We start from the raw sequence: 26787 nt of genomic DNA on the forward strand, positions 1-26787 counted from the left end.
TCAAGTGTGAGCAGGATTTTAAGAAAGATGGACCAAATATTACAGTTCTATGTAGATGAAGAATTTTCGTATTTCTATACTCCTTTAATTACAGAAATTTTCTACTTAAACCAATTAAGGTGATATTATTTTTGCAGTTTTTGAGGAGGAAAAATGAAAAAATGTTACTTTTTTCTTTTATTATCTTTACCTGATTCTTAACAATTTAAATGCATCTGAGGAATATCCTAAGTCTGCTTTTTGAATCTAAGTCTACTTGCACTTGCAGAACTGTAAATGAAAGAGATATGGAAGTGCTGTATTTCAGGGCTTTGTTCTGTAAACCTTAAAGGAATGAAAATCCTTTTTTGATTAATGGACCTGCTCTCATGAGTAATGACTGCCCCTCTAAATGTTGCTTGTGGTTTTTTTGCCATTATTATCTTATCTCTATTATTATATTACAGATCACCCCTTTTGAGTAATAAATTTACTAATTAAATTCTCTAAAAGGAAAAGAATTATAGATTCTTGGATTTGTTTCTTAAGGTCTTAGTATTTTTATTTAGCTGTTTTAATGCCCCCTGCTCTCTTTTAATTGCAAGACATTATGGCCATAATAAGACATGGTGAATAGATACCATTTCAGAATATATTGTGAATAGATGTCCTTTTTGATCATCCAGTGATTGCATCAATTTGTGACAGATGGATTTGTGTTTGGGATTAAAGAATACTTGCTGTGTTCAAAGAAAATACTTCCACTATTATTAGTCAGAAACATTTCTGTTTGTTTGTTTGTTTGTTTGTTTTCAGTTTATTGTTTATTTTGTTTTATTATTTTTGTTTGTTTGTTTGTTTGTCCACACACTTCTGTTGAGCTAACCAAAGCACCAAATTGGAAGTCAGTGCTGACTTTCCTCTAATTCCATAGTAGCTGAGAGTACCTAATTTAGCAGAAAGCCTGCCCACACAAATTTAATTTGTCAGCATTTTCTGACAAAGCTTGAAACACTAGAGGTGGCTTTTGGCAATGGATACTTTCTGTAATTTTTGGGTTGGTACTAAAATGATCAAAGCTATCTTTCTGTACTGTTGAGTCATTGCATTAGATTGTAGCTCCATGATAAATTTATGCTGATCTACTGTCTCTTCATGCCTCCAACTCATGACAGTGACCATACATTGGACCAAAATCAGGAACTGATCTAGTTAAACTGACTTACAAAAACAAAACAAAAGCAGTTTTGGTTTGCATCAGTTCCCCAGGCAGGTTTGTTGTCTTAATGCATTTGTGCCAGGGTCAAAGAAGGTTACTGATAGAAGAAACAAGCAGTCAAATATACTGAAGGGGGAAGGAGTATTTGTTTCTGGGTCAATGGCACTTATTTGTAGACATAAAGTGTTTGCAAAACTGGTATCATAGAGTTGCACTGAATCTCAAGCAGTGTCACTGGGTAGGGATAAGAAAAATGAGTGAAACAATTTGTATGGAATCACAGAATCATCAAGATTGTAAGTGACCTTCAAGACCAGAGAGTCAAACAGTCAACCCAGCATCACCAGAATGACCCCTAAGCCATATCCCCCAAGTGCCACATCCAGATGCCTCTGGAACTTTTCCAGAGATACTGACTCCACCACCTCCATGAGCAATTTATTCCAATGTCTAAACACTCTTCTTGTGATTTTTTTTTTTCCTAATATCCAATGTGAACCTCCTCTGGCAAAACTTAAAGCCATTTCCTCTTGTCCTTTCATCTGGGACATGGCAGAAGAAAACGACCCACACCTCTCTACAACCTCCTTTCAGGGAGTTAGAGAGCAGTGAAGTCGTTCCAAGCCTCCTTTTCTCCAGGCTAAACAATCCCAGTTCTCTCAGTCACTCCTCACATGACGTGTTTTCTAGACCTTTCCACATCTCCCTTGCCCTTCTCTGGACATGCTCCAGCACCTCAATTCCTTTCTGGAAGTGAGAGGCCCAAAACTGAACACAGTACTCAAGGTGCAGCCTCACCAGTGCTTAGTACACTGGGACAATCACTTCCCTGTGATTCCATCCTATTATCAGCTCATGATTGCCAATTTTCTCAAAGATTCTCATGGAATAAAGATAAAAACAATTCACTTTTAGATCAAAAGAAATTAGCTTCTGGATCAAAAAGAAATTTAATTTATAACTTGTATTTTAATATTTTTGATGAAAATGTTTGTAACTGTAATACAGTGATATAGTTCAGAAAAAAGATATTGCACCTCTGTCTTTTTATGCAGTTCTCCAGAAGATAAACATCTTTTCTTTAGCTTTTCCTTCTTTTCATTTCCTTAATTCTTCTTGGTCTTATACAGTATTTTCAAGTTCATTAAAACATTACATTTTTTAAGGTTATCACCAAACTTGGGCCTCTGGAATGGATACTTAATACTCCCAGTCATCACAGAGTTCATCATGGTAAGATAAAAGTGGAACCTCTTATTCCTTTTTTTTCCTCAGGGCCACTATTTGTATAGTAATAGTAATATAGTAAAATTGTACTGTAAAATCAGTTTTAGAGAAAGACTTCAATTTTGACCTCTACTTCAGAAGTGGTCCCTGTTCAGTTAGAAATTTCACAGTTTTTTTAAAAATATAATCAGAACTTATATTTAATTTAAACATTTTTATGTTCAAGGTTAATTAATGAGGAGAAATTAAGTCAGGATAACATGAAATAGTTAGAAGACTTTGAGGAAAAAAATGCAATGTTTTTAAGTATGAATAGTGATAGAAAAATACCTCATCCTTTCTTGGCTACTGAATCATCAACACTCTTTTGCACCCCAATTCAAGCACTGTATATGTGAAAAACTTGGCTAGGTTTTAGAAGAACTTTTAAATATTTTAGTGGAATTTGATTTCACCCGTTTGAATTATCGGTAAATCTCATTTCACAAAAGTGCATAATGGTTGATTTTTATCAGTATTCACAGGCCTTCAAGACTGCACTGCATGTGTAAATTGTGCTAATAACTCTACTGCATACTGAAAAATGTCATGAATGTATCTGAGACACAGAAGTGTATTTCACAGATGTCCTTAGCTCATTCAGTGTGCAGAGACAGTAAGTTTAAAAAAATGGGGGAATGGAAGAACAGTTTGAAACAGACTGAAATGGAGCTACGTGTGCAGAGGATGTTACTAATGTTTATTGTATCCTCACAATCACTGTGTCCATAGTGGTGGTGCTCTAAGTGTCTAGTCCTTAAAATTTGCACAACTACTGGTAATCCTCAGGGAGACACTCTGCTCTTACTTGTTCAGCTGTAAATCTGAACTAATGCTCTCATCCTAATTGGAGTCAAGGTAAATCATTATGGAGCTGATCAGGGGCTGTACAGTTGCTCCAGACTGTCTCCACAAACTTAGGGATGTGTAACCAATGCTTCTTCACTCCTAACATTGAGAGGACTGCTTATATACAAATATATTCCCTAGAAAACTTAGAAGGATTTTTTCAGTTTTCCTCACACTGAAATTAATAGTGCAGGATCAGACATGTGACATAGAGGATAGAGACACCTGACAGATATTAATGAGATAACTACACCTATATGTATTTAATATATATTTTCTTAGGTGTAAACTGATGGATTCATTTTTGTTTGCTTTTAAGTTTTTCTTTTATAAATATATTGTGACCTGGTTTCGTCTCCAAATTTCAGAGATATTTTGGACATGATGCATTTGATTTGTAAGTTTGAATCTGAACAGAAAGAGAGCAATAAGGCTATTAAGGAAAAAAGAAATATATATAGAAATATGAGGAGTGGTGGGTTAGCTGTCTTCTAAAGTTATTTTTAGATTATAATGTGACGGAAATGATGATTTTTCCATCATAATTCAGTTCCTAGTATTCTGATTTACCGTATTACTTGTCTCATAATTGATTTTTATTATAGGTAGAAATCCTTACTGCATTGACAAAAATTATGGTGGCACACTCATTATCTGGGACAGGATATTTGGTAAGTAAAAGAAGGTGTTCTCTGTCATGTTGAATCAGTGTGGAAAAAATATGTATACTTTTGAATTTGATTGTTTGTCATTCTTTTGTTTTCTTCTTCCATCAGGAACATTTGAGGCCGAAGATGCAAAAGTTGTATATGGCTTAACACATCCAGTAAATTCATTTGATCCCATCATGCTCCAGGTGCTATAGTTTTTATCACTGATTCTGATATCTTCAACATTCAGTTATATTCAAAAGAAATTCGTCTCTTAGGCACTGTTGAAGCCATCCTTGCATTGCTGACCAGTCAATTACATTATCTACAATTTCTTCAGTACTTCATTATGAGACAGCCATTTCTACTCACTGCATTGAGTATATGCAGAGCTTGTAGTAATCATGAAAATATATAACAGTAAAATTAACAAATAATTAAAACAGTGATATATAAGGTGTTGGACTGAATGAGGTGTTTTGCAGTTCAATAATAAATAGTGAAGCACAGACAAAAGCATATAATAAAAAAAAAGAAAACTAATTAGTGTGGTGCTTCTTAGATTTATTGGTTCAGGTTTCAGTTAAGCTAGGTAAAAATTCTCTGCAAAAACATGAGAAGCAGTGGAATCCATATTTGCTTTTCATGATTGTTCAACCAAGGAGGAATCTCAAAGAAAGAGAAATTTTACTGTCAGGGCTGGAAAGTGGGAGGATGTGCAATTATATCCATTTCAGTCAGATACTAAGTAATTTCATTACTGAGAGTGTGTCATTTCAAGGTCCCAGTAACCAAATCATACCGCATAAATATAGCTATACAATATGCCACTAAATACTCAGGAGTGATTACAGGAGACACAGATGGAAAAACAGATTTTCCTCTGAGCAGAAGTCATTGTAATCCTCACCAAATTAACCAAGGGCTTCATATTGCTTTTGCCTATTTCAGCCAGGTTTTCTGAACTGTCATCATCTATTTCTAATTTATTCTCTTTACAGAGTTTGAAAAATCATTTATTTGAAAACTAAAAATTAATAAAATGCAATGTTTTATTAATCTTTATTTTGCAAACAATGAAAAATTGCTTACCTTTTTTTCAGTTACGTCCCTTGGCTCATATTTGGAACACGTTTTGGGCCGCACCTGGATTCTGCAATAAGCTTTCTGTCATATTCAAAGGGCCAGGCTGGGGACCAGGCAAACCTAGACTTGGCCTTCCTGAGGAAATCCCAGTGGTAAATAGAACATGCACAGGCTTTCAGTTGTGTGTAATTTACTTGGGCCTTTTAATGCTACTGGATCAATGTTAAAAACTCTACACATGCTATTTTAAATTAGCAAATTAGCAGTCATAAAGCATGGGGGAAGATGAATTGGGAAAAGAAACTGAAGGAAATGAATGTTTTAACTGTGGGGTTTTTTCTTTTTATTTGATGGAAAAGGCGTGTTTTTTAAGTTATTTTTTCATTATTCATTTCCTGAAGAGATTTTCAAATTTTTTTCTATGGAGTACAGTAATTTCTCCTTTTTTTCAGCTGTGGGAATGCACAAACACACAAAGTTAAACTGTCTCAAACTAGTATATAAATTTGACAGTAAATTATCTTTCTTCAATTAGCTGTCATCCCTTTTGTGTTTTAAGTGTAAAGAATATTAAGAAGCAACAGGCCAGAGCAGGTCACTCTTGAAAGCAAGTAACTGTTTTGTTTTATACAGATCACTGGAAAAGAAGTTCCCTACAACCCACATGTACCAGTTTATCTTAATTGCTATGCACTTGTACATTTTGCTGTAATAGTGGACTTGTACATTGAACTTCTTGCTTCTATGACTGTAAGTAATTCCTTCCCTTATGAAATAATATCTCCTGCTAACAGCAATGACACACAACATGTTTAAATATTAAAGGATTGGGCAGCAGCTCTACAGCCAACTCATATCTTATTTGAAGTACTAAAATGATAACTAGTTTCTGTAAAAGAATTCACCTAAATGGCTAAATATATAACCCCATGCTATTAAATATACATTTGATTTTGTTTAGTAAACATTTTTTAATAATAATATCAGTTATTTACTTAATATAAATAATTTGCCTAAAAGACATATATGCCTACTTTAGCTTTTAGTACCTCATGAGGCTTGAAACTATGGAGTTTTAGATGTTAAGATTGGTCATACTATTAGATGCCCAGGCTTTAGAAGGAAGATTGCAATAGCCTTGCAGTGCTTTCACATGGGTAGGTTGGTGTCAGCATTAGTTCAGAGTTGGAGGAGCATAAAGTCAGGGCAAATTTTTCTTCCAATCTCCAACATACAAGAGCATTGATAGAAGCACAGCAAGGAGAGGCATGGATTTATCACCACAGACTTGCCTAATGGGATCTCCATGGTGACTGGTTCCTCTGTGGATAGCTGGCAGCCTGTGAAGGTGAACTACAAGGCCATGTCCACCTAAAAGAAATGAGACATTAACTGCTTCCAAGGTTTCACATCCTTCCAAGCTCCTTGTTTTTCTTCCTATCTTTCTCCCTCATGTACTAAAGCTAAAATTTCATAGCTATGAAGCAGGATTTAATGGATATAATATTCCCACAAATAAGTCAAAAACCTCTCAAGATGTACAGAAACACCACAAAACTCTATTAGTTTGATAAAATGCCCTTTGGTCTTCTTCTTAAACCCTTTCTAAGACGCCCTTAGTTAAAGAGCAGTGCTCTTGCTGTGTTTGTGTCATCCACATTGCCACAGGCAGGCTGTAAACACCCAGAGGGCCCCCTGGGTTCTTCAGCCTTGTCCTGGCATGCTCACTTGGCAATCTCCAACCCTTTGCCAGCGGTGGTCACTGCCCCCTGCCCGCCCCATTGGACACTGCAGGATGTAGCATTCCTGGTATAATATAAAAGCTACCTCAGGCATATTCTTTGGATTAGTATGGAGTTATTCTATGTGCCATGTTTACTTCTGCAAAGGGTCACGCTGCACTTGCAGGGAATTAGGAGATTACTAAATCATCTGAGGCTTAGTCTGTTATAAGGACAGGGAATTAAGCCAAAGGTATGAATAAATACCTCCAAAATACACAAGTCAAACAGTATACCTGATTGCTAATGTGCCTGTATTGAGAAAAACCTCTGCAAGATTTTCCAGAATACTTCTAGATTCCTACATATGCATAGGAATCAAACTCTGTGTTTGAGTTTTTTCCATTTGTTTCATTTTGCACTCAAATTGGTTTTTTGGGTCTTTTTACTCTATGCTGTTGCTTTTAGCAGCCAGAATTAAGGAGTCTGATTTTTTTTTTCTATTTTATTCCTTATTGTTTTGGCCTTTTTCTGGTCCTAGAAGGAAAAATGGATGGCCCACATTATTTTATCTGATGGTAACTGCAGCTGTTTAAGAATAAGTAATAAAGAAAGTTGAAAAATGCACCCAAGCCCCAGATAATCACTAAATTCTTTCCATCATGGAGGAAATGTCCTGAGGATCCTCCATTTATGAACTTACTGTAGAAAAGCAACTACAAAATTCTCTGCACAAAACTGCAGGGTAATAAGGTAGTAAGGATAAGGGGAGCACAGGGGCCTGGAAGCACCTCATCTCAGGACATAAACCTTCAGCGTGGGTGTAGAAAGCGCTGGCCCCAAGGCAGAGTTCCTGCATTGCTCTGCAGCACAGTGGAGAAGCTGTCATGAGAAGGAAGCTTGTGTATGAATAACTTTACTTGGCACAAAACCTTTCTTCAATATCAGTTTTCCACTACACTGAGTTATGAAATGTCTATGGATACAACTGGAACGTTCTGTCTGGCTATGAATTATGTCATAACTGTGGCATAGCTCCATAAATGGAGAAAACTAACTGTTTTCCTCATCTTTAGGTATAAGTTCCATTTCATAACAGCCATAAGACACAGCACACAGCTATTACATTTCTCAAGTGATTACAGTTGCTCAGTGTTTGGTCTCACGCCCTGTAGAAGTGTTAAATTTCTCTATCCATAAAGAGCAACCATATACCTTCTGTCTGAATGACCTACATTTAACTTATGAAAAGAGCAAAACAGGAAAGAACAAATATATATTTTCCACAGGAGAGAGCATACAGTGTTTGTTTTCTGTATAGTGATCTGCACTACATCCAGTGAATAAAAATTGCTTTCTGAGCTCTGCACATCTAGATCTGATCCAAAGCCTCTTGAAGAAATGGGATTTGGATCAGTCCCAGAGAGAGTGCTAGGAGTGTAAAACTGCAGTACATTCAAAGCAAAAGTCTCATAGCTCCAGAACTTCAGGTATCATATAAATCAAAGTGAAGTGCACCTTAAACACATTTTGCAGTGTCTTTTTTTTATTGTTAGATACTATAACATTTACTGTGCTTATAATTATATGAATATGTGAGCAGTTTCAATTAGATGGAAATTAGTAAGATCTCTTGAAAGTTAAGAACACAACTAATGTATCCATTCAGTAGGACATCACCAAGTACAGTGTATATAATATTGCTAAGAATTAACTTTTTTTTTTCCTAGGAATTCTAAGTTAAAATAAATTCATACAGCTAACAACACCTAACAATAGAAAATTCATAGCATCATATTATCATTCCTAATTTGAATGTATCTGATCATCTGATGTATGAGATCAGGGCAGCTGTTAACTTATGTAATGTGCTGACATCATTCCTAGAAGTTCTTTTGGACCGCTGGACAAATCAGAATGAGAAAATGCATCCATGTTATACTTCCAAAGGAATAAAAAACCTGGTTCTTTGCAGTATAAAAAGTCAATTTTGACTATTTTAATGCTTATCTAAATACATATTTGAAATAACATTTCCTTTGTTTAAATGAATTAGTTTTTTTCATCACTAAAAAACCATAAAATAGTAATGCTATGGCATTCTGTTGATTACAAAGCCGTGTAAACTTCTTTCTACATTCTATAATCCCCTTCCCCCCCATTTTTTAAGGCTCAAAGATATTTTTAAAGCTTTAAATGAAATGAAAATCCAACAGAAATATTTTTTTCTGCTTGATTGCAGCCAATAACCACATTGCAGAGTTGTGGCTGACTTGTAATTGGGGAACCTGCTGTGGTCCCACATGCTTCTCTGTTTATACAAATACTCCAGTATATAAATACTCATTTATTTTATATGTACATCCATGCATACTATGTTTAGGTGGAACAAGGATGCTAACACTAATGAAGGTGTAAAAGGCACATTCTTTTTGCACTGCTGCTTGCAGTGCATAGATTTGATATATTATGTTAGTTTAGTGATATAACCCACTGACTATTTTGTTGATTTTGGTAGAGTAATGCCTAGAAAATGGATGCCTCAGCTGCCAGCATCCACTTCATAGGGTGATACATGTTTGAAAGCAAATAAAAGAATCATGGCAGCATATTACTATACCAGTGGAACTATAAGAGAAAGTTAGGGAAGCAAACTAACAGTGGTAAAAATTACGCTATATGGCTGCTTTTCTAAAAGATGTTATTCCCAATAGCATCATGGTGTATTTCTCTGAAAGTTTCTTGGTAATCCTTGGCTAGCAGTACAAATGAGGAATTTTTTTTTTGTTGTATGTGATTGTGGTGTGTGTACCTACAGTGAAGGGTAACTTGCACCTTCTACCTTCATGATTCCCAGTAAGGGTCTCTGCCTCACCCTTCACCCCTCCAAAAGCTGATGTTTTGGGAAGTGGAAAGCTGCCACACTGTGCTCAGGCATTACAGTGCCATGCTTTTGCATGAATCTGATGATAGCAAATTTGAAATTAACCAGGTTGTGCTGTAGAGTCCTCCAGTCCATCACATTCTGGGCCAGAGTGCATACTCACCATAAGGAGTTTTACAAATAGCTAGTGTTCAAAATAGTATAGTTCAAGTAGGAGTGTGTTGGAAGAGAAATGGAAATTGGCCTGAAAAAACAAGTGTGTAAAATATGATCACACCTGGCTCGAGTAGTTATTATGCCATAGAACCTCATATAGCATTTTAACAATTTAAAGATAAAGGCTTGTTTACATTTGAGTTTGATTTTTTAAAGTGTTACAAGGTTGCTTCAGTTCTTCTCATTTATGAAAAGACGTTAAAATGTATTTCTATTCCCTTTTTTTTTCTGGAACTCCATGTTTAAAACTGATCTGAAATGTATTAATTTCCTGTCAAGTTCTTAGTCTGTGCTTTATTCTTCTGTGTTAGATATATGTGGGGGATAATTTTAATTCTTTTTCCTGTTCTAGTAATGTAAATTAAAATATATCTTTAAGCTAAGAAAAAAGTCCTCGATAGAAGTTATGGGTAAAACTACCACTAAAATATGACCCAAAATTGGCTGCTTTTAGGAAGTGTTTCCATCATCCACTCAAATCCAACTCTTAATGCAGTACCAAATGTAGTCTTTAGGCTTGCAGTTTAGCTAATGGCAAGAAATGGAATTCCCAAAGTGCTTAGCTTATTCCCACATTCCCAGTGTGCTCTCTCCACAAGTTTCAGCAAAAGCTTAGGTTAATAACGGGTTTTAGGGCACTTCAATGAACTTAAAGGCAGGTAGAATGAATCCGCATTATCTGCTGCTATCAGCTTTCTGCAGCTGGAGTCACCAGGAAACCCACATGCCTGGGACAAGCTAGAAGTTTGGGATCACTGGAAAGGCAGAGAAGTTTGAAATCATGCAGCTCTTTAAAACTGGGATCTAGGGACACCCTTGCTCATTCATAGCATGTACTGTTGAATCCTTGCTGAAGACAGGTATTAGCACTTGTATGAAAACCATTGCAGTTTCATTAATTTTCCACAAAGTGTGATTTTAGACATATATTGTAATGTAGCTACTCCATGACTTGATGGAAATCTGGATTTGATGTTTAGTTCTCTTTCCTGCCTAATATACAAAACCTTGCTTCTCTAGTGCTCTACCACTGTGGGAGCATTTTTCAGACAGTCTGCAGGACCTGGTACATCACAGTGCAAACAAAGAAAAATCAGACCCACCTGGCAAGAATGAATAGATTTTAAAAAAGGTGTAATTTTTCAGCTTAAAAGTGAGGACAGTCTTTCAGGAGAAAAGTTTTGAATTTCAGTCTTTGTTCCCTGGAAAACCCCTTTGTTAGACTAGTAACAATCATTGAAAAGCCCGTCAAAGCATTTCTAAGAAATTTATGGATGAGTTCCGTTATGCCTGTGCCAAATAATATTTTTCTTTCCTCACTTCTTGAATTTTTGTATGGCCCAAATTGTACAGGAAGCTGAAGTGGAAGTTGAACTCAGTATGGCTAGATGAGCAGTTAAAGTACTCCTCATTTAATAAATTCAAATAGAATCTGTGCCAAATTTTTATAAAAACGCTCTGTCCAAACACTTTGTCACTTCAAAACAAATTTCTCCTATTGCTAATGATGAAAAGTTTATCATAATGAGGAATGGAGCAGATTGGTAATGTGGAAATGCAGTAGTAAGTTTGATTCTCACCTGGTACAAATCTGTGCAACAGAGTGGCTTGACAGGTGTCATTTGTGAGAACTGTGTTCTGGCTTGTAAACTGGTGAGGCTGCTGTTTAGCTTGCACATGGCTAGGATGGATTTTTCTTTGTTCAATAACTGTTGAGGATATCTAAGTAGGTGTTTGTGATGCTTCAGTAAAACAACAGAAACCCGCCCAGACTGAGTGTGTGGTTTGATGTGTTTTGCAAACATGGGCACTCTAAGTTCACACAGCTGTAAAACTTGAGAGTATCCTCCTGTGGCCTCCCCTGCTCACAGATACTTACCTTAGATCTCTTTGAGGGGTTGGGGCCACGACCGAAGGAAGTTAGGCTTGTCACTGAATGGGATTTATGGAAATCAGGGCAGACATTTGTGGAGTTTTATTTTTCCAATGCCTGCAAATGAAGCACAAGATGCTGTTCATAAGCTCTTTTGCCGCTGAAGCAAGAAAGGATTTCTATAACTCAGTCAGATCCAATACTTTTGTTTTGTTTTAATAAAATAAAACAAAACCAAAAGCTTTTCAAAACTATTTGAAACAAAATCAGGGAGGGAAAAAAGGAAACCTATTAATTATTTGATTTTCAAAGGCAGCTGTATAGAATACAAAATAAATATTTAATAAATTTTAAAAATTCAAACTTTGCAATCAAAGCAATTTCTGTTTTTATGAATTTTGTTTATGTCATTTTGATGTAAATTTTAAGGACAGACGTCCTCATGCTGCGATTCATCTAAATACTTATGCACATGTTAATGTTGAAAAGTGTTTTAAGTCTGATTGAAGTTAATGATATGAGCTAAAAAGTTTTGCTGACTTGGGAACCAAGTGTCGAGTTGTCATGAAGGGAAAACCTTAATTTTGTTTTGTCTTAAACATGATCATGTCATGTGAGTTGTTATTCTTACCAGTACATTGGCATTTGTATCCAGTGGGATTCAAAGATGGCTATTGTAAAAACCTGGTAACATAATATGAGATTTAAAGAACAGGGCTGCTGGGATTTTTATGTAGAAGTTCCTTACCTCTTGAGTAGAATCAAAATGAAATCAAATAACTTTGGGAAGAAACCACATGGGACAGAAGGAGATAGCATTAAACATTAATACAGTATTCAGGAACCAACTCTGAACGTGGTTACTCTAGGTATGAGTGCTATCCATAGCAGATTTTTTTCCCCTAAAATTTAAAGTAGCAAATTACTTTAAAAGGAGACAATTGCTTCACTCAGTGAGTAAGTTCAAGCTACTGTTCCATAAAAACTCCATTTCTCTCCAGATTACTCTAAATGAATTTTTTGTCTGCCTTTTAACAGATGTTGTCACAGGGAACAGTTCTCGTGAGAATTGGCTTTATCATTCTGTCCCTGGCATCTTTTGGACTACTTATGGAGAACAAGTAAGATACAAAATATATATATATTTTGTATATATGGAGTTTTTTATTCTTTCATTATGGGTTATTTATAACTATATGTAAATCTCAGAAATTATATCGATAAAATCACCCAGACCTGCACATGGCTGTCTGTTGACTACAAAATAACACATGACTAGCCAGCACCTAAATCCAGGACTGTTCTCATAGCAAGAAAATACTACATCTGTGTAGAAAACCCTGCAGAAAGGTTTTGGGATGGGTTCTTCATGTCTTCCTCTGTGCTTGCATATACTGGGTCCATTCCTCTGGGTTTGGGACAGTGGCAGGTGAGTGGGATGTGCCAGCTGTCTGAGGCTGTTCAAGGTCAGATTGTGTGAGCCCTGTGGAGCATGCCATAGGTGCCAGATACAGTGATGATACATGAGGAGCACACAGTGTAGCTCAGAGTGGGCTCAAAATCGTGTGAAAGATGGTGTAGACTTGAGACTAAACTTAATCAATATAGCTTCAAATGAAATTGGATCTTGAATACACCAGTCCAGTGAGATACATTATGAAGTAGTCCCTATGGGCACTATGGCCCTAAAGAAGAGTAAGTGGCATCCACACTTGCTTGCAAAGAAGTTATTTGCCCTGACAGAGAAGAAATATGGAGTAGAAGTTTCCTTCGAGACTGAGGTGCCAGTACTGCTTTGCACCTGCTGTTCACTATGTTTTCAGGAAGGAATAGCTTTCACTTTTAAGGACTGAACAGTTTAATTCAGGATAGGTAAAAATCTGTCAACATGCCAGACATGTGAATAACCTAGGGAGTTAATAAAGAGGTATTAGTAAAAATTTATGGAAGTAGACCACTGAAAATATTCTGAACTATTTATGTAGCAGTTCTCAGAATTTTGTTGTGGTAATTTTTGAGATCGAAGGACAGTAACTAAATATACAGCTCCATTTGTGTTAGTTCAAATATATTTTGCAAGTACGGGTATTCTCACCACAGCAAATTCATGGTTGTAAGTCAATGTAAAGTAAATACCATAAAAACTTAACTTTAAGCTTAAGAAAGATGACTAGATGTAAGTGAAAGACATCACAAACTAATTCTGTTTTCTCTTTGTCACTGAATTTAGCAAAGAAGAAAATACTGGATGTTAATCTGAATTAATTCCCTTTTCTAGGTCCAAAGCAGGAATTTTGGAAGTCATCCGCTGTTTAGTCTTCATAGGTGCTTACAAACTTGGCTACTTCAGGAGTCATTTTTCCTTCTTGGGCTATGCATATGAGGTAAGACATTTATTTTAAAATGTCTATGCTGATTATTCTAGATTTTTTATCTTTTTGCAGAAAAGAAACACTAAACGTTTACATTTTGCTTTCTTATTTTTCATTATGCTATTTGAATAGAGTATTATTTTTTTCTTATCTCACTATTTTTCACTTTTTATGGTTATTTTGTAAGAAAATTATTCCGGTTCACTACTGAGATGCCAGTTATCCTTGGAAAAAAGGTCATGAAGGACTGCATTTACCACTTCTAGTAAAAATAATTTACTTGTGATCACATGCTTTGAAGTGAATAATAGTAATGCATTGCTGAATTTCGATTGTTTAATTCTCCTTTTATGGGAGAAATATGAAAATTCTTGGAGGCTGGAAGACTTAAATATAAAGTGTTTTGCTCTGCATTAATCCTGTGCCTCAGAAACAGACTTTTAGCAATTGGCAAGGAGTGGATACAGGACTAAATAGACCTACGATCTGATATGTGTGGTTACTTTTGTGTTCTTAGCATTTACTTTTATCTTGTTCATTACTTTTGCTTTTTATTATTTTCATTTCCAGTACAGTTGGTATTTCATATCTCTTTTAATATTATCACAATGAAATAACAATAGTCACTGTTAGTATTCCTATTTGAACAACATTACCAAGCTACTTACTATTGGTTACCAGGAAATAATGGTTATTCATAACCAACAAGGTTATAAATGGGTGGCTGGATTAGTAGAATGTCATCAGAAAGTTACTCTTTTGGCTTAAAATCAGAAAAAAAATCAAATTAAACAGTAGGAACTGAGACTCAGGTTCAGAATGCTTCCTTTGACTTCAAACATACGCAAAATTTATAGCAACTTTCCCAGTTGGAAGTGGTCTCACTTCTCCTGCTTTTCTAAAAGAAATGGAATCAGAAAAATAAAAAAAATCTACTGCTGCTGTGGGTCTGGGAGGTTTTTCTGTTGTTTTTTTTTCCTGCCTGGGTTGGAAAACAATAGCTATTAGACAATATTTAAAGCTAGATAAACGCCACTAATTGAGAATTGTTTAGTCTCTCCCTTGCCCCCCTTGTTACATTGTCAAAGCTGTGGTGTATAAATCAAATGGTTCTTGAATTCCTTTGATAAGAGTCTGCAAGAATTTAGCAGGTATTTTAAGAGGTTTACTTAAGTATTATTTGAAAATTGCTTGTAAAATTTCCTTAGGAGCCTAATACAGTAGAGAGGTTTGAAGTGACAAATTCTAAAATTTTGGAACAATTTACCTTGCCCTTGAGACACAGCTTTCAGACTTGAATTATTTGGCTATTCTAACTGAACTCTATGAGAATTATGTCATTATATACATCCTCAATACCTTCCCTGCTGGTATTTTTATTTATATATATTTATTTATGTATTTTTTATTCATATATAAAAATGTCTCTTACTAAGAAATGAGTAGAATAAAAATACTGGATTAATATTCCTATTGTTTATAGGGAATTCTATAGCTTCCTTTTCTTTCACAAAGAAGAAAATAAAATGAAGTGGTTCTTGCTCTGTTCTTTACGTGTTTCTATCATTAAAAGAAATACTTTATTATCATCTTGAGTTCTTCTCTACTGTACTTTCCTATACTTTCTTCCTTGTGTTTATTCTTTCATCCTTCATATTACAGTTATTGTTCTTTTTTTAGCCCTTTGTTTGACACTGACTATGTAGCCCATTTTTTACAAGAGACAGGACTATTTCTACACAATTTTTCTTTGAAAATACTGAAAAAAAATCGGTGTCTTTCAAATAATTTGCTCTTGGGCAGACCAGAATAGGTATTGTTTCTGAGTGATGCCACTATTTCCACCCTTGATATTTTATCGCAAATCAACAATTTCATTATATTAATAGCTTTTGTGATCATAGAATAATAGAATAGTTTGGGTATGGAGTATAAAGACCCTCTAGTCCAATCCCGTTCAATTAGCAGGGACATCTTTAACTGCATCAGGTTGCTCTGAGCCCCAATCAACCCAATCTTGAAAATTTCCAAGGATGAGGCACCTACCACCTCATTGGACATTTTTTTCCAGTGCTTCACCATCTTCACAATAAAAAATGTTCTCCTTTTTGCAGTCTGAATATTTGTAATGAACTTCAAAATGTCCCTAATTTTAAAATGAATGACCCACTTTAAAAAAAAATGATCCACTTTTGCTCCCAATGTATTATATGCATGGTAAGCATGTTCTTATGGGTCTAATAGAATTTATGTCAAAATAAAAAATCCGAGAGATTTCTGGAGATTTTTCAGTTCATGTTGAAAATCTTCAAACACTAATGTCTTACTTCAAGATTGACATGATAATTTTGAAACAGCAGTACCAGAAAGCATAAGAAATACATAAACAGATGGTTTCCCCAGAAATTAGGTTTAAAATTTATCCTAAAAATGTTTCTGTTCATGATTCCAAGTTGTTTATTCTTCATAATATAATAACATAGGTAACCTGCTTGATTTTAAACTTCCTTTGCTCTGTTTCACTTTCACATTCTCTTACAAATTTTAAGAGGTGTAAATTGAAACATTTAATTCTTCATTTTGTTTTCCTCATGTAAATATCCAGTCTTTAACATACATCTAGATTTAGCTGACTTTGGTCTTTTAAATCTAATATTTCTAGTAATCATAACCTGTAATATGCTCAAAGATGTTGTCTTTATATCTTCATCCTTGTGTGTTACCAAATTAACAATTCTTTAGTAATCCGGTGTTAAAGAATGAAAGCACAACATCATGTAAGAGAGTTTGTGTTGACTTTTTCTATAAATTAAGCCTTCAAGGGCGTGATTACTTAGGGATAAAGAAGTGTTTTAAGAATCTAACAAACAATTCTTTCTCAGAATTCTTATGTTAACGGCGCACATTGCAGCAGATAAGTGCAAGACTGATTTTACCAACAGCATGTTCAATAATGAGTGAAAAAGTATGTTACTGTTTTCCATATGTGTGGGGGATTTTCTGCTACTATATTTCATATGTTCCTATTTCTCAAGACTACTTAAGGATCAGTAAAGATTTCTAAAGAACATATCCTTGCAATGCTATTTGGAGGGTATTCTAATTGCCAAAAATAGGTGCTTTAAACTGAAAATTATTGTGCTTGGCTCATAAGGAGACTTGACAATTTGAATTACTGCATTGGAAGAACACCTTCTGGGGGGAAACTAAATGGGAAATAAAGAAGAAATGAAAGAAAACTAGGGGGTCAGTTAGAGAAGGGAGAAGAACAGAGGAAACAAGGAGCAAGCCTTTCCCACTTTGTCATTAGATTAGCTCAGGTGGGCATGAAAAAAGCAGCTGAAGATGGCAATCTCAGTAGATGGAGCATTCCTGACCTCTGGCTCTTACCCTCCTTGCTGCCCTGCTAACTGGCTTTGCTAGCAGGACTGACTTAGCCAGACAAAGATTTTTTTCAGGTAAGTGATGCAACTTGCTGTGGAGCAAGTTTCTTAATGCTAGGGCTCAGGGAGGGAGGAAGCAAAGTGATGTTATAGTTATGTGTAAGAAAGAAGGACTTTGCTTTTGCTAAAGCTGAAGTCTTAATTTGTGTGTCTATGTCTGCAGTCAAGTAAAATCAGCATTGAGTCCATCGATGCTTTGAAGTTATGTGTTACCAGACTTGGTTCCTTATGAAAATTGTGTTATTTTTCTGATCATTTAAATATATTTTCCTCCCTGCTATTGTATTTGAATTCATTATATGATATACTCATGGGGATCTCTCCCAGTGTCCTTTTCTTCTCCAAGAAAATAATTTGAAGCTATCATCACTACAGAAGTGACCGCAGGAGGTGGAACAGTGTACATTCCTCAACATGCATTTTCTGTTCCTTTTCCTGTATATATTTCATATGGATGATTAGGTGAATGTGGAAGGGGGAGGGAGTGAATTTTTTTGTTGTTGTTTCTTTGAGGTTTTATGTGTTATTTGTTTATTTAAGAAAAAAAGTGGTGATATATGAGGAAATTTTTTATCTTAAGAAAACTTTTTCTTGGGTGGAGGTCAGTTAAAACCTTAGTGACAGGGAATATATTTGACTGGTTTGAAGAGCTGGTGTGTTTCTTTTGAGAATCTGTGCTGCCACATCCTATACTAGTTAGCTTTCTTTAGGCTGATTACTTCATGCCTGCGTAATGTGATGATTGTGTGTATTACTAAAGCCAAATCATTTTCTGTCAGACTGGGCCTGGAGCCTCCTAACCACCTGGAGGTAGCAGAAAACATTGCTTGTGTGTTCAGTTATGTGACAGTTCAGCAGGCACGATATGTAAAAATAAATCTGTGATGATGGTCCACCTCTTTAAAGTGTTTCCATCCAACTGCACTGGTTTGGCACCAGCCAGCATATTCCATGAGCTGAATTTGGTCAAACACTGGCTGTTATTTGACAGTAGTACTAATGAGGAGCAAGTAGAAATGAGAGCCATTGACATGTTGTTGGAACTCTTGTTTTAAATATTTTCACCAACTCTCATAGTAGCTGCAACTCAGACTCTTAAAATAAGAGGCTAGGAGTGAGGAAGAGGGAGGAGGAAATAGATGTCTGTCTTGATGTGTTTATCTTTTACCTTTATTGTAACTAAGGCATTGTATCTAAGAGTTAATCTTCTCATCCTGACTTCTGCATTGCAACTTAATGAGCTGCCTGGCTATGCCACATTGGCTGGCATGTATTAATTTACAGGTAGGAAGGACAAAAAATCTAGAGCAACTTTCATGGTGGAAAAGAGAGAAAAAGAGAGGTTTTATACATGTGAGATGTTTTAAATCAATAACTTGTTTTCTTTTCTATGTGGGCATGTGGTACATTAGAAATATAACCAGCTTTGGAAGATGTACAAAATCTTGTGCTGCAGGGTGTAATTCAACCCTTAACTAATGAAGGTAGAAATTAGGTTTATTGTGGTCAAATAGCTTATTTGCTCCTCCAGAGTATCTAAACATGGTTGATGCAGCTGTTCAAAAAACTTTTGGAGACAGTATTCTGTACCAAATGGACTGCTTCTCTGATCTTTGGTGCAATTTTGGTATTTCTTATGGCATAGAATCTAATTGGTCTGGATAAAATATAAAATATCTCTTTATTAAAGAACTGATTTACACTGTATCATGTGTTCCACAGAAGTCCCTTTTAGTGTGATATATTATCACACTACTTATTTTTCCTTTCATCATACAAAGAGTTGCTGTTACCTCACTTGTTTCTTAGTATAATTTACCAGTGTTGGAATACTGACTTATAAGTACAGACATAAAACAAACATTTACTCATAAGAACTTATTTCCACATCAACGATAGTTTTCTGCTCTGTAGCATTTTTTCTTGGTCCCTTGTTAAGATCATCTGTGCCACATTTCAAAGAGCCGCGTGTCCCATATTTGGTTTCCATTAAGGTGAAAGCTCCATGCCCTGTGCTGTGATTTATGACCTCAGCATTTATGCAGTCTCTGTGCCATAACTAGATTGGCTGGTGTATTTCAAATATATTTTAGAAATGAAACTGGGGATGGAAGGAAACTCTGCTGCCTATGATAAAAAGCCTTGTCAACACACATGGAATTAAACAAACACGCGTTGTAATCGGTTTTTTTCTATGTTAGCTTCATTCAGAAAAGTTTGCTATGCCATGCAGTGTATCCCGGGGACTGGACTTTTAATATTCTTGACAACTGCCCTAAGGGGAATAATGCCCCTTAGAAAAAGTCACAGTAAAATCTGGCAGTAGATTAAGTTAGTTTCCACTTAGGTGTGACAGCAGAGTCATTACTGATTTTAGACTTAGCCAGTTTGAGAGTCAGCTTCACCACCATCAACTAAGGACTATGATGTATAGTTCCAGATGCTCTGGCCAATTGACCGTAAAATTGCTCTGCATTTCTGGCAGAGCAGTTGAGCTGGAGCTTTTAAAATCTCCACTCCCTGAGCTCAACACCCTTCCCCCTCTGCTTAAAAGCTGCTCATTATTCTTCTTCTGCCCGCTGATCTTAGCAAAAGAAAAACTTCTGGAATCAATTAGAAGTGTCTGCGCTTGATGAGATTTGCACGTGAGTTCGGAATTGCGAGGCTTTGATAGTGTCAGCCAACAGCTGCAGTTTCAGGTGGTAAATCTGGGAAGGAATTTTCCAGGGTTTATTTACAATCATAAAATAAAACAAAAATCAAGACAAGTTGGAAACCATCTAATGTGTTGTTAAAATGAAGCCTGAATTGGGTTATATATTTATTTTTTTTGAAAAAAAGTAAACTGGCAGTTTATTATCAGGATCTTTTCAATTACCTTGCAATTACTAGGCTGTATAGAGCAGCTGTAATAAAAAGCAAGCTATGGTCTGCTTGCTGTAGTTTTACCTATGAAAGAAGCATCTGCTATTACTTTTGTCACTTTAATTGTTTGACAAGACAAGGAGGTAGTCATACTTAATAGAAATCAGAAGCATGCAGTCAAAGATAAAGCAAAGGTAGTACTCTGAACATAGAAAATACATGTTCACATATACTGACTGAAATTTTGTGTTTTCTTTTGTCAACACTTGCACTCATAGATATAAAGTTTATTTTCTAACCCTTCTTATCCCAAAGCAGTCAGTAATTGGCATGTAGCTGTATGTAGTGTTTGCATTTTAAAGTAACAGCCATGCCAATGAGATTATTAATGTTCAGTTGTATATCTGAGGGTGTCTGCAAAAATGAAGCTCTAGTATTTCACACATCTTGTTACTGATGTAATTTGGTTTGTAAGTCAAAGCAAAATTTTTCTATAAGACAGTAATCCTACAATCCCTGTCAAATTGCATTCTTTTCTATATCGTAATAACACATGGATAATGATAGAGATCTCCATACTAGCAAATCACTTCACTGATATTAGTCCCTAGTGACAACTGACATATTCCACATGGGTAGATGTTTGTCTGTGTAACTGTAGTTGCAGTACTAGAGTATTTTGTTTCAGTTTTTGGTTTTGTTTTTGGGGTTTTTTTGTTAATGCACAAATGCATGTATTTGTTTCATACCCTGTATTTCCACAGATGTGGAAGACTCATGTTGACAGAGCTGTTGCTTATTGATCACTTTGCACTCTCGTAAATGTTACGTTCAAAGCTGATTTAAAGATGTCATGTAAAGTACATTGCAATGTCTAAGAGTCAAAGGCAGGGTAAGATGGGCAATTCGTGTGTCCTGGATGAAAGACATTGGCTTACTTGTGGAGATTCCCCTTCCACACAGGTCATGTGGGGAGAAGCAGAAGATGCACTCTGAGGAGTGCAGAAGGGCTCTCCCTGCCATGAAGAGCACCCCTGAGTGGGGAGCCTTACAGCATCACTGTGCATGGCCAGTGTGTGTGTGTGCTCTCTGGGCTGTCTTTAGCCCCTCAAGCTCACCCACATGTCTGTGCTTGTCAGCACAGCCTGATACTCAAAATTAGTAGACTATTTTCCAAAACTGGATAGATTACCTCCAAAGCTATTGTAACAGACAAGTTACAGGAATTATCCTAAAAAGAGAAGCGTGGTATCTGTGTTCCCAAGACCACACATACAAATTACTTAGTTTGAATTTTATCTTCCAACATGATAGGCAGAGGGATTGAATTAACTTTTAAGAGATAAAAGCTGTAGTGAAACAAGCTGTTTCTGATGTGGAAAAGATCTGGGTTTGGCACATACAAGGTGACCACAAAGAACCAACCTAGTATTTAAAATATTTTGGATATTTCTATCTTGTACAGTTTAGAGAAACCCCAAATATTAAAAATACATGCAGTCCAGGATTACTCAATATTTGCATCTTGCAATGGAAATGGTAGCAGACTCTTCCCATAAATGTCTCTCCCCACTTCTGGAACAGTGAACAGCTATGAAAACTTAACATTTCTGCAACAGAATGTCTTTGTAGGACACAGAGATTTGGACTTTAATTTAGCCCACTGGAAATGTTAATCAATACATTTGTGTAGGAATGCAGAAATTAATTCAGAATGTTCTATAATATGTTTTATTACTTTCTAAAAATCTTAAATGCTATCTTCTGCTCAGTCTGTTTTTTTTCAGAAGCTTCTTGTGGACACTAAAGGAAGAAAAGCACAGTAAAAGTTGAGCCTCTGTTTTCCTATTAGCAGCACCTGAAATAACTACAGAGGCTGAAAACTAGTTCATGACATCTGGGCAATTGCATGCTAAATTCTAACCAGCCAGTACCTTTTGTCTAAAGTGGGCAATAGATCAGTAAGATAAAATCAAGCCATTATAGGTGCTGTGATTTATTTCCTTTATTACTGTCTTGTTATATCATTCCCCTGTTTTCTATGATGTTTAGAGTCAGGGAATTCTGTTTTCTATGATGTTTAGAGTCAGGGAATAAGAGAATATAGAGAAAGCAACAATGCTATATTTGATTTTATATGTGGGTATTGCGCAGCCCAAAGAGAATGTTTTAAAATTTCCTTTTCCTGCCAATGCCAAATAAAAATTGCCTGATGAAAGAAGATTAGCAAATGCTGTGTTTAACAACTGATTACCAAATGCAGAACACACAAAACACTTTGTATGTTTAAAAGTTGGAAATAGGTGTTATGAGAAAAAAGTAAATATAAAGCTCTAGTTATCACTTGAAACCAAGGCAAAATAATACAGCAACCCTCTATAGAGTCTGGGAGTGATCACATCTGTCCTGACAGAATTTGTTTGGTTTATCTTCATGTGGAAACCATGAAATGTTTGAATAGGTTGTTTGTTTTGCTGATTGGAAGCTAATACAGTTGAAGATGCCTGGTTTCAGTTTGAACATTCCAGATTTTGTTTTATGGAGAAAGGGATGCTATATTTTGTCCTTAGCTATTACCTGAATTCATTGCACATCTGCATATTACTATACCTCTCTACATCTATTAATTTATCCTGTTTTTGGTTTCATGTAGTTTGCCTACAAAGAGTGGTCAGATACTAGGACACAGCTCAAAGTGGTAGTGAAGCAGGATGGTAAGAGACAGAGTCTGGCCATTAACTGCATTGTTTTATGCCTACTTCATATCTCTTCCCACTTCCTTTTGAGACCAACTAGTGAGTTTATTACATTTTAGGGAAGATACCTGTCATTGCACATACATAAAACGATCTGTCCTGCTTCTGCTTGCTGTGTAAGCAGTGAGTAGAGTTGCCATCATCATGGCTGAATTCCTGGTCAATTTTTTTTCTGGACTTAGAAGTGAAACCTATTAGTGAAAAAGTTACCTTATTTAGAAAAGTCAGGGGGGTTTATGTATACAAATATTTTAAAGTTCTTTGTCATTTTCAGCTGAGAACATTCTAGCACAGGATGAGAAGTGTTCTGGAGTATAATTCTAACATCTTTTTGGGCTATCTTTGCTTCTAATGAAAGTGTTGCCCTAAAGTGAATCCATTCCAAATGTATCTTTCCATACTATGTGCATGGGTGGTGATTAGCTCCTGGGGTTATCTGAGTTTTGTTAAACTGCATCCTCAGACCATAAAACATGTAAAAAGCAGGAATTCATCTGCCAGACTTGTGAATTGGACCTAAAATGTGTTACCAACATACCAACAACTGAGAAGAGCCTCTTGCTAGAAGCAACTTGCTAGAATTTGCCTTGCCTTCTGGATAGGAGTCTAAAATGTACAGTTCAATAAAAAAACATGGCATATGCTTTGATATGTTTTAACAAGTACTGAAAAAAGTTGAGACTTTTCTAAATAAAAGGATACAGAACTCCTTACTCTTTCTCTTCCCTTTTATTACTTTTGGTTTTTTTTTTCCCAGTGTGTGAGAAATGAAAAGATATTAAAGGAAAATGGGGAGGATTAGGGTAACTTTTTCTAGTTCTCTAAACAAATAAAAATAAAATAAAACCTATAAAATATTTTAAGGTCCATGAAAATTGGAAATCACTTTTTTTTTACAAAATGTTAAGACAAACATGAACAGGTGGGAGATTCAAGATGAGTAGTTAGAATGTTTCATCCTACCTGGGTTGGTACACTTTTATTTCACTTTGATATTTTTCACCCCAATATTATAAAATAACAATAGTCAAATAGCAGAACAAATTATTGCCTGAAACAAAAGCATCTCACTCAAACTTCTTGGTTTAAAATAAAGTAAAAAATCTTCAACTTGCTTTGAGTTCATTACTCTTTAAATAATACATTTCAAGAAAAAAGATTCTTTGTTTCAGTTGTCCAATCTCTACTTTTAAGAGCAGAGAGAGATAAGTAAGTGTTTCGTCTAAGAGAATATCTGAGGATCTTACTGTTGAAAGTAAGAAGCTTTTCATTGACAGAGGGAAACTGGATATTTGAAAAAGCAAACACTGTCTGGTTTTAACACAGTCCTGAGTATTGGTAGGACTTTAGTGCCTTGGATTCAGGTCAGCTTTTTCGCACTGATTTTTTTCGTTACATTACTCAAGGGTAGCTCATCTGAAACAGATAAGGAATTCTAGAGTACTCTGATTAAGAATAGTGATTACACCAATTTATAATAAAATTATGGCTATATAACAATATTGGTTCTATCATAATTTGATGTTTTCAGGACTCTTATTGAACTATTTTTCACCTTCTAAGTAATCGCTAATTTCTGCCAAGTTCTTATAAAAAAGTCTCAATCCACTAAATGAATCAAATCTGCTCATTCCAATGAACTCCTGTCTAGTGGAGAATTAAGAAGGAGGAAACAGGTTCTTTAGTGGATCCAGGTTTATTTTTTTGGCTTTGCAAGCTCTCTGGCTTTCACAACTTATTAGCATCAAATAAAAATCAAAAGCATCAGATTGCAAAAGTAACAAAACTAATAGCTGTGAAAGCAGTGTGCAGGCAAAACTGGTCCATTTTTCCTAGACAGTCCAAATAAAATCTGCCTGACTACTTTGAATCCTCTACTGTTTCATTTTGATCTTTTTGGGACTAAACTGCATGATCTTCATTATTTTATTTTGCTTTGTGCAATAATCCATACTAATAAACTCTGCACAGAAGCATATTTGGGCATATATGCCAGTAATTTCAGAGAACCAATAATAGATTTGGCAGGAAAGGTTCTGCTTTTCAGAACTGTACATGTGTGGACAAATGTTTGCCTCTTGGCTTAGACAGAGTCTTTGAAATGTAAATGCTCTTTGGAAAACTGTTGTTGAAAGGGAGCCATGTTGTTAGCTTAATTGCTAAGAAACAAGCTAGGCTTGAAACCCTTCAAAATTCTGCTGAATGACTGCCTGTTTGAAGGAAAACAGAAAAACAGGAGTTGTGCCTTTAGTCCAAAGTGTGGTCCTTTGGGAGAAGGACATGAAAATTTGTGCCTATCAAGTATATTATCAAATGGACAGATTAAAGGTGTAATGGGAAGGAAATGTCGTGAGGGGTGACAGGCACAGACCATCTGCAGACTATGCAGGGTACACCTGATCCACAGGGTCCCTGTAATGGTCTAGGAGGGAGGGTAAAGGTGGAAATCAGGGAGGATCTGTACATTCTCCCAAACTCTGTTATTACTTCATTTGTTATGGCTCTGAATGATTAGATTGCTCATGGGAACTCACTCCTACAATGCTGTAGAATTCATATTTTTCAGAGAGAAGAACCTTAGGTTTGTATGGCATTATCTGCAATTATTAATTATCTTACTTTACATCTTTCCGGCCCACATACCCTGATTTCTAAAGTCTTTAGACAAGTCCTTGCAGGCAGATTACCTTTGTAATTTGGTGACAAGGTCATGGAATCATGGTCAGATACACAGGCACATGCTTACCTTATTTTCTCAGTGGTCACGAGTTGCTGAATCAGTGATTTAAGCCTAAATGTGGCTTTGGATTTTCTGTCCTGAATTACAGAGGAGACATTGCTATTGTTAGTATTCATTAGCATAAGTTTTTTTCCTTGAAATTTTTATGAAGTTCTCAAAATTGCAGGTTCAGCTAACGTTGTATTAATGCCAGGCAAGAGTGCTGTATGACTTCTCCAGCATCATTTCCCTATTAGAGCTAATGCAGTCCATCTCACTGAAACCAAAAAGCTATTGCCAGTACACCTCTTAAATTATTCTCAAGCTGCCAGCTGTGCCATTTGCCTTTGATCCTTTCTTTCATGGTAATTGTCATACTGAAGGGTAAAACTAAAATATATTCTGTACCAAGAGCCACCTCTTCATACTTCAGTTGGATATTTGTCCTCATGAGATTGCTGCAGATTTTACATACTATTAATAATCTTCTCTATGTGCTATTGCTGCCATCAAGTGCAATTATATAATTATGCATGTGTAACTATTCATATGCAGTAATTTTTAAGTAATGCCAGCTCTCTGGAGCTCCAGCATTTTCTTATTGCTTAATTTAAAAATAACACTTAGCATTACGTGAAACACATGAAACACCTCATGTTATATTTTAATGGGAGCTACAAAAAGAAAAATTCTGGTTGAATATGCACTTTGAAGTATGCTGCTGACCAGAAGAATAGATTGCCTTGTTAATAGATGAAATTTGGTAGTTTAGTGACTTGCTTTCATGGTTTTATTTACTATCTGATAACTTAATTAAAGAAAACTGCGGAGTCATCAGTGTAAACAAATCTTTTCAGCAGGGAAAACAATTATATTTACCTTACATGTG

The 26787-nt window shown here is 35.7% G+C and overlaps 1 protein-coding gene across 1 annotated transcript in view; it reads left to right on the forward strand.

Annotated features, from left to right (window-relative positions):
• Window positions 1-26787, forward strand: part of AGMO (alkylglycerol monooxygenase) — a 186580-nt gene that overhangs the window by 94479 nt on the left and 65314 nt on the right. The window contains exons 6-12 of the mRNA XM_005418617.2: window positions 2365-2431; window positions 3919-3984; window positions 4090-4169; window positions 5067-5201; window positions 5683-5799; window positions 12782-12864; window positions 14022-14127. Coding sequence (XP_005418674.1) covers window positions 2365-2431; window positions 3919-3984; window positions 4090-4169; window positions 5067-5201; window positions 5683-5799; window positions 12782-12864; window positions 14022-14127 — 654 coding nt within the window. The remainder of the gene's footprint in view (window positions 1-2364; window positions 2432-3918; window positions 3985-4089; window positions 4170-5066; window positions 5202-5682; window positions 5800-12781; window positions 12865-14021; window positions 14128-26787) is intronic.

Source organism: Geospiza fortis, unplaced genomic scaffold (assembly GCF_000277835.1).
Source record: "Geospiza fortis unplaced genomic scaffold, GeoFor_1.0 scaffold138, whole genome shotgun sequence".
NCBI lineage: Eukaryota > Metazoa > Chordata > Aves > Passeriformes > Thraupidae > Geospiza > Geospiza fortis.